This window comes from Helobdella robusta (genome assembly GCF_000326865.2).
Source record: "Helobdella robusta unplaced genomic scaffold HELROscaffold_13, whole genome shotgun sequence".
Classification (NCBI taxonomy): domain Eukaryota; kingdom Metazoa; phylum Annelida; class Clitellata; order Rhynchobdellida; family Glossiphoniidae; genus Helobdella; species Helobdella robusta.
The window spans coordinates 1,917,531-1,926,377 of NW_008703718.1; the positions used below are offsets into that span (position 1 = coordinate 1,917,531).

General features: G+C 32.9%; 1 protein-coding gene across 1 annotated transcript in view; it reads left to right on the forward strand.

Annotated features, from left to right (window-relative positions):
- HELRODRAFT_73357 (hypothetical protein) overlaps window positions 1-7,322 on the forward strand; it is a gene marked incomplete at both ends in the record, with an annotated part of 77,469 nt that extends 70,147 nt beyond the window's left edge. Inside the window, one exon of the mRNA XM_009014204.1 lies at window positions 7,170-7,322. Within this exon, the coding sequence (XP_009012452.1) occupies window positions 7,170-7,322 (153 nt within the window). The remainder of the gene's footprint in view (window positions 1-7,169) is intronic.
- Window positions 7,323-8,847: the final 1,525 nt, after the last annotated feature.

Sequence of the window (8,847 nt, forward strand, 5' to 3'; positions counted from 1 at the left end):
TGTTATGTTAGTTTGTTTATTTGTTGTAGTTGTAGTATAGTATGACGTCATAGCAAGTTGCTTCGTACGTTGTTTTTATTTATTTAATGTTGTTGCTTTTGTTGCAGCAGTGTGCTTCGTTTTAGTTTTAATGTTCTTATTCTGTTTGCGTCATCAATCTCAGGTGTTTAATAGAAAGTGAAGTTGTTTATAGATACGTTGCTACGATTGTTTGCATCTTCTACTTCATCATCATTTCTCTTCTGTTTTCATAATGTTTTTTTTTCAATTTTCAAAATTTCTTTTTAGCTCTCATCCTCCTAAATTTATTCTCTATTCGTTGAAAATTTAATTTTGTCTGAACAATTATTTCGCTCTTTAAATTTAAAATCTTTTTAAACGCTGATTAAATTTTACACCCAGGCTTTCAAACATAATGTTCGACATTCATTCATTATTTTATTTCTGGAATTTTTTTCACATTAATCTATCTTTTTCTCATGTTGAGAAAAAATTTTGTCTTTCAAAGTTGTTGTAGCGATGAATTTGATTATTTTTTGTTCTACAAAACAACAAATGGCAGATTGAAAGCGAACATTGCTGACAAAAATTTTATCAAGATGAATAACAAAATTACAATAACAGAAGCAGTAAGCAAAATAAACTAAATTACTATTGACTGTAAGTAAAATTAACGAAATGCTATCAGTAATGAAAATTAAAGCGATGATTATTTTATATTAGAGTTGACAATAATGGTAAAACCGTTTTACTGCCTATTATAGTAAACCAATATTTAAAACGTTACAATAACATAAATTTTGTCATTATTATGTTAATTTTGTTACAGTGGTTAAGTATTGTTGCCAAAAATGTTATGTTATTGTGTTATGATACGTTTCCGTGTGATTTCCGTGTTACGCTATCAGGTTATGTTTGAAGTTTTGATTCAAAGATCAGTTGATCTTGCCAAATATTATAGGTTATAAATGGTAATCTAAAAACACTGGCATATCTTAACAATCTGTACGTATCTATTGGATATTTTTTATGATTATCTTCATCGAGCACATGTTCAATCGTCTTTGCATTGCCCAGCAAGAAATATCTAAACAAAAAAGATAATGAATGTTCTCATCTCAGTGTCCATGTTGAAAACTATAATAACCACAAAATCTTAACGATTGAGATAGAAATGGCATTATTTCATTAAAATTTGAAACACAATTTGCGAAGTACATTCGGACAAACAATATGATAACTGAATTTATTTTAAAAACACATTGAATAAATGTAGATATACTGTAAAGGAATGAACATGTCTAAAGAAAAACGACAGACCGAACAAAAGAATGAACGATTGAAAGATCCAACAATGGGCGGATGAATAAAATATTTCTGTCGAACTGAATGGAAATCTCAACTGACATTGTAAACAATTGTGCAGAAGAATATAAAATTTACCACATACAATTAAATGCGTACGCACCCGTGCAGAATAAATATATCGTCGGCTCGCTTGTTTGTGTGGCTACATTTTTGGTTTTGGGCGGACCAAATCGTCAGTTATGAAAAACCGACCGATACAATTGTTTTTCTATCAGGAAAATCGAATATTTTTTTTGTTATTCAACGAGATATGCATTTAAAAAGTTGTAATGGAATTGTTGTTTGAATAAGAACTAGAATGAATTATCAATATGTATTTCAAAGCCAAAGTAAGAAGACATTTGAATTTTCAAGCGACACGTTTTTGCGAAACTTCTTGAAAGGAAGCCAGATTGTTGAATATGAAAGGAAAGAAGCGTCTTGAAATGATGAAATTCATCTGAGGACGGTAAATTAAACTTTTCTCGGAAAATTAACTTTCGATATCTCAAACCTTTCCACATCCATCATCTTGCTCTATAATTCATGTTTTTGTCACACCATTGATAAAATAACTGTAAACTTTTTCACCGATACAAATATTAATTTCATCCAAAATAATATTTGAAAAGTGGATTGAAAAATATTTTTAGAAGTAGTGATAATAATGGCAATGTGCCCATAATAATGACAGATGTTATGAGTTTTAATAATTTTTAATGCTATTAGTAACGTGTGGAAGGGATTAAAAAACTTGAACGTTTGCCGACCGGTCATATGCGGAATAAGATTTTTTTTTTTAAATTTAGACAAACATGCTAGAAATTTTTTTCTCTGCATTTTTAGGAAAATTCTTCGACGAATATTTTCTGTCAAAGAATTAATTGCTAGTGACATAACAAGACTATTTTTCACTTTTTTTAAATTTTTAGAAACCGAAATTTTTTGCAGATACATATAGCATTTTTATTTGGTAGCATTCTTTTAGTGTGGTACACATAACCTTTTATTATCAATTTGATGTCTACAATGAAATAGAATGTGCAATATTCAGCTGCCTTCAAATGTATGATTGAGAATTATTCAACCATTGTATTGAGCGTCGTTAATAATCGCTTCAATAAATTATAAAATAAATAATTTTTTAGAATAAAAATATGTAATAATTATATAAAGAGTGATTGAACGGACTGAACGATTGAATGAATAGATAAACGAATTAAAGATTGAATGAATAGATAAAAGAATGAACGACTGAATGAACAGATAAAGGAATGAATGATTGAACGAACGATCGCTCAGAATTATCGATCTTTCAATCGTTTGTTATTCGTTTTTGGCATTTCATTCCACCCATCATCGCCCGAGTGATTGATTGAATGAGCGATTCGAAACGAATGAAACAGCAATTTTTGTAGACAGGTTTTAGAGACATTAATAAAAACACACAACATTGCAAAGATACACACAGACTATGGTTAACAAATATATATATATACGCTAAAAAACAATATAAAACATACAAATACACCGGCATATGTGATAATGTATACCCACAGCAAACAAAACACTGACCAAAACCCACACACGCACACATACATACACACTTATACACAATATTCAATTGACTAACGTTGTTTGGTCTCGGGCTCAACTGCCGGTGCGAACTGGTGGGGGTGGTATTGCTTAGTGTGGTTCAGCTAGCTCCAATCTTTTATGAATCTTCTGCCACTGCCACTCTCGACTTGCAATCTTCCCTACTTTCCCGGTTTTCCGTTGCTGTGATGTTCCTCCACAAATGTCTACACATGTCCAAAATCTAAACGACAATCATAAAAAACTTTTCAAAATCTTTTGTCTTCATGCGGCAACGACTCATCCACCGCTCGTTTGCTAGCCATGTCCAGTGAAGCCAGCTGCGGCTGGTTGAAATTGTGGCCTAACACCTCTGAATGTGGTCTGGTCGCTACCAGGGCAGCGACAAGAAAATAAAAATAAACGGAGACGCCCTCCCCTCGATGGAATTTTTGCCGATACGCATCGAGGTTCCCAGTCCTACGGACGCCAACATTTTTAACTTTCTTAAAACAATATGTAAGTTAATTAGTATTAAATCAGGGGACAGCAAAAAACTATTTTTTGTAACGAATAACATTTCGTTGCTTGTTGCAGCGTTTCCTGAATGCCTGTGGGATGGAGAATATTCAACTGAATAACGACAAATCAAAAAATTTAACCATTTGTTACTTGATGTTTGATTGTTGACGTGTCATTCATCACGTTTTCATTTTAACAACTTTCATATGAACATACACTTGCACACACAAGTGTAGTTTTATGAATAACATTCCAACCTCCATCAACTCCATTTCTTTTTTCTTCTCGCGTCATCACTTTTTGGCCTCGTTATTCATATGCACATGCGCATTCACTGCATACACACACACAAAAACACACACACAAAAACACATACACACAAACGCGCCTACATTAGAATATACAGACATACTTAAACAAATATATGAACATACGTTTATAAACATGCATACATATGCGGCATGGGGCGTCTTGATAAGTATAATTGATGCATGGCTCCATAAGTACCTCTCAATATTTATAATATATTTTAGGCTGTGTGTATGTTGTACGTGTGCGTACATATATACGTACGTGTGCGTGCGTGCACACACACACACACACACACATATATATATTTTTAAATAAACTGACTTACTACAGTAAATATATTTATCTATATGTGTGAATATATTTCGCTTTTTGTTGTGTCTACCTACCTTATTGTACTTGCTTTCTATGAAGGTTGTCTGTATGCAATTGTTAAATGTTTTTCAAATATTCGAGTTTTGTGCTGTGATCTAATTGCCGAGTTTTTAATATCAACTAAATAATGTTTGAACACAACAAAAAAAATAAACAAACAGGTTCTAAATTTATTTAATTTGAAATAATTTGTTTAAAATTTTGCAAAATTTAAGCAGCAAATGAACGAACCACTCTAGTTCTATGAGAGAGGTTCATCCGGATGCAGAAATGCGCCGCATTGTATTTATTTCGTTTTCAGTCAATCATCAAATCAATTGAAGTTAGTATGCATGGCTTGGCACGCAATTGATTGCTGCCACACTATTACACTGATTGGTTGGCTGGCTGACTGGCTGACTGAATGATTGATTGAATGATTGACTTACTGGTTGGTGCTTTTATTCTTGGTATGTTTAATTGGTTGTCTAATTGAATAATTGATTAAGTAATAAGGTTCAATAGTTAGTTAATTATTGGAATGGTTGATTTGGTTGGTTAAATGTCGGTTGATGATTAATTTACGGAATCTATTTGCAAAATGTCAATAGATTATATTACTACAACAAAGGTAATGAGCCTATTTTGCGTATTAATAAATGTTATAAACTATTCATGTTGAACGCTTTTTGAAGTTAATTTATTTTTCTCGAATAATTGAAGAGTTTTGTGGAGTTAGGCTATTGAGCAAATTTATAATTTTTTGTATAAAGGCGTGAAAAATGGAAATTATTATTGTTATTATTCAAGAACAGTGTAAGTTTTTTCAATAACTGGATGTTTATGTATTTAATTGGAAGGCTGACTGAAGTAAACAAAATATTATTACAAAAGTTAAGATCTCAGTTTTAGATTTTAGGGCAAACATTGAAACATAAACTTTCAAACAAGGACCTCAATTAATTCAGTTATCAATGCCCTTTTAACTTTCACAACGCTTATTCAGTTTAGATACCGCCCTGCTTACTCCATTTGTGTCTTTGGCGGGTTTTCTATATAGAATCGTTTGTGGTATGGGCACAATTGTATAAAGATGACAGTTATAATGATTCACTAGAATACACATAAAAAACAGAACATATTCAAACTTTTTAGACGAATTAAAAGCCAAGTCCAAAGAATCAAATGTTTTATCCTTTGCACCAAACCCATTCGTTCTCCACTTTTTAAAATTTCAGTATGTTCTATAGAAGTAAGCTATTCACAACAAACAAATTCTTTATTTATACATACATACATACATACATACATAAATATTTTTGTGTATATATATATATATATATATATACATATATATACATATTGCATATTGCATATTAATGTATGTACATTTATATAGGTACATATCCAAATTTACGTCATCAATCAATGTTGTATTCATAAAACATCAATAGAGGCAAACACTTCGGCGTATTAAGTAGCAGGAAGGCACACGCACATCTCTGCAGACATTCGCAAGTGCATAAACATAAAAACACGTGCACTTTCTTGCGTGTCTACACGTATATATTTTCTAAATCGATACGAAATGAATTTGTTATATACGCGTACACTCGCTACATGTAACAATTCAAACTAAAACAAAAAATGCACGCCACATCATCAAAAAATTTGTCATTAGATAATGAAATAGGGACATCATTGTACACACACAAACACACACACATACTCACAAACGCACACTCACACATACGCCAACACATTCAGATAGACACACACACGCCAACACACTCTTTTCTCACGCGAACATTTGGTGCCGATGTCAAGACTTCAAGAACGTCAAGTCACGCTGAACTAACCTGTCTAGCTTATCAATCAACCAGCCTGAAATAAATAAATTTTGTGTGGCTTCTGTTAAATTTAAAATATAAAAAAAAAGTGACATTATCGAATGAAAGTTGAGCACAAACAAAGATGATGCAGAAAGTTGAACACGAAGATATTTTCGCAAAAATGAAATCTCAAAGTTTTACACTGGATTTGTTTTTTTTCTGATTTGCCAAAAAGATTACAATAACACTTATACACCAATATAGACTTACAAAGATATAATTGCATGAATGCTTGCATATACAGGTAGAGGTAGAAAATTTACCAAATATGCACTTGCATCAATGAATGCATATTCCAAAAAACAATAATGCATATAGTGCAGTTGATGTGCAGTGCGGTTTATGTATGCATGTCGAATGCAGATTCGAGTAACCACATTTCTGCCGACGTTCAAAATATTGTATATTCGTTAGCCAGCTTATTGGTATGCGAAGTCACCGTGTCCGTGTGCTCGCATCTGATGCAATGTTGTTTCCATGGTTATCCGTGTTGGTGTTTATTTTTTGAAAATTACGTTGATATCAGAGAAAGGCTATTGTTCATTTATTGCATTTCTACTTGGTTTTGCTACTTTTGCTGTAATACTCTATTGAAAATATAAGAATGTCGACCTTCAGTGCGATGTGCTCGCTTTTATGTAACGCACAGAATGTTATTGCATTGAGTTTATAAACATAATGACATCTATTGTGCCGTGAAAAGCGAAAAATGAAAAATATGAAAAGGGAATTAAATTGGAAATTTTTCATTCAGAAAACACAAAAACTTGATGTCATTTTATTTTTTTGTCCTGGCAAATCCGCGCATTTGAAATGTTGCCGGTCACGTGTGCATGATGCATGGCATGCGATATGTTAAGCTTTCATCTGAGCGTGTGCGTTAAGTCATCAACAATTTCATACGTGTTCCAATCTTCTTTTTCATTTAAATTTATAAAATAAATTTGTCGTTCTTGAATGGAATATTTTTGTTATTTTTTCTAGTGAGTGAACTTCATTTCAATAAATTGATTGTGGATGTTGTGTATTGAGAGTTGTTATCAAGAAAAGATTAATTGCCGATTGTTTGTGCAACACTGAAATCAAAATATGTCGAAAAAATTTAAAACTTTCAGTAAATAAGGAAAAGAATACCTTTAAAAACTTTCAATATATGACAAATTCTTGCAGGTTGAATGCAAGAAAGCACTACCAAAAGAGTTGATGATGCCTCAAACTGCATCCAAAAGTGAGGGAATGTTTATTTTTTTTATAAATTTGATCTGCCAATTTAGTTTTTGCAAATTGCTTTTCTTTAGAAATATACTGAATAATAAAAATTAAAAAATTGTTATTATTCAGAAAAATTAGAAATTTTAATAAACTCATGCTTCCATTCTTATTAAATATTACTCATCAAAATTTATAACACTGTACATTATTTTATATTATTTTTTCTCTACGATAAAGTTTTGATTTACTAAGAGTACAATGGCGTGACACGGCGGACGGCGGACTTTCATTGCTCACGCGAATGATGGTTCTTGCCATGGAGCATAGGAGATTGCATCGTGACTATTGAGTCATTATTAATGCTTGGGTTGAGAAGATTTAAGCAGGCACTTTAACAATTTTGGAATGAATTCGAAAAAAAATATGGGCTGAACGACGTTGTAATGGTTAAGTGCCAGGGTAGGAATGTAAAGAGAACCACGTCTAAGTGCGTGCAATGCCATGATCCACGTGTATTTACGTATTTTTATTAAGTTTTTTAAGTATTTGAAAAAATGACTTTATGTATTTAAATAAAATCAATGTTATTAATTCATTAACAACCAATATTAATTTGTTGTATCTAATTATTCATCGGCTTGCTTATTCCAATTTCTACTTATTATATCTAAAATAGTCATCCATTTATTTGAAACTCCACCTCTCGTGTAACGATACGAACCCCTCGACAGGTGTATTTTCAGTTGCCCTACCCCCTGCCATCTTCACGACGTGTGGAAGGAGTTTCGCTGTTCCTGGCTACTACTATCACACCGGTACATATTTTATTTACAATAATTCATTCAACCAAATTTTACAAATATTTAAATTGGTTTTTTTCCAAAATATTTCAAAATATATTCTATTGTATAAAATAAAAGATTTATTTGTAACTAATTTGTATGCTTCCAGGTCTTGGCGGCTACACTTTGATACCAGCAGCAGCACTAAATGCACCACAAGCCGCCACAGCCACTTCCAACACCGATCGACTGCTAACAACCAGCAACCACTTCATCACTAATGGCGAGTTTTCAGGCGCACTCGTGCCCCAGGGTAGTAATCCAGCCCCACAACTGCAACTCACCCACCATCAAATTCTCTCCTCCCAGCAGAGTGGAGACTCCGTGGTCCAACGAAATCATCACCTCGTCTTCCAGAGGCCGCTGCAGAGTCCAGTGACTGCAGGCACACATCGCGGTCTATTGTCGCTTTTTGACTATCCATCGGATTTCAGTTGGTGCTTGTTTTTAGCGTTGCCTCCTTTCCACAAAAACGGGCATTCATCAAATTATTATGGTTCCAAAATTAATCGTATTACAAATTCAAATTAGGCCGTAAATAACTACTATTGAAAATATAAATAACTTCATGAAATTTTTATTTTGAACTTGTGAAATTTGATTAACGAGAAGTTGCAAACATTTGTTTTACAAACATTCAGTCATCGGGGTTCCAGTTTCAAACGGCTACCAAATCAGTTCCCCACCTTTCCTCGGCCACCCGTCACCTCTGACCTTCTCACAATCCAACAGTCCTACCTCCATCACTGCTTTCCCCGTAAGTCTTCTAAACGTTCGTTTCACACATTTTATAC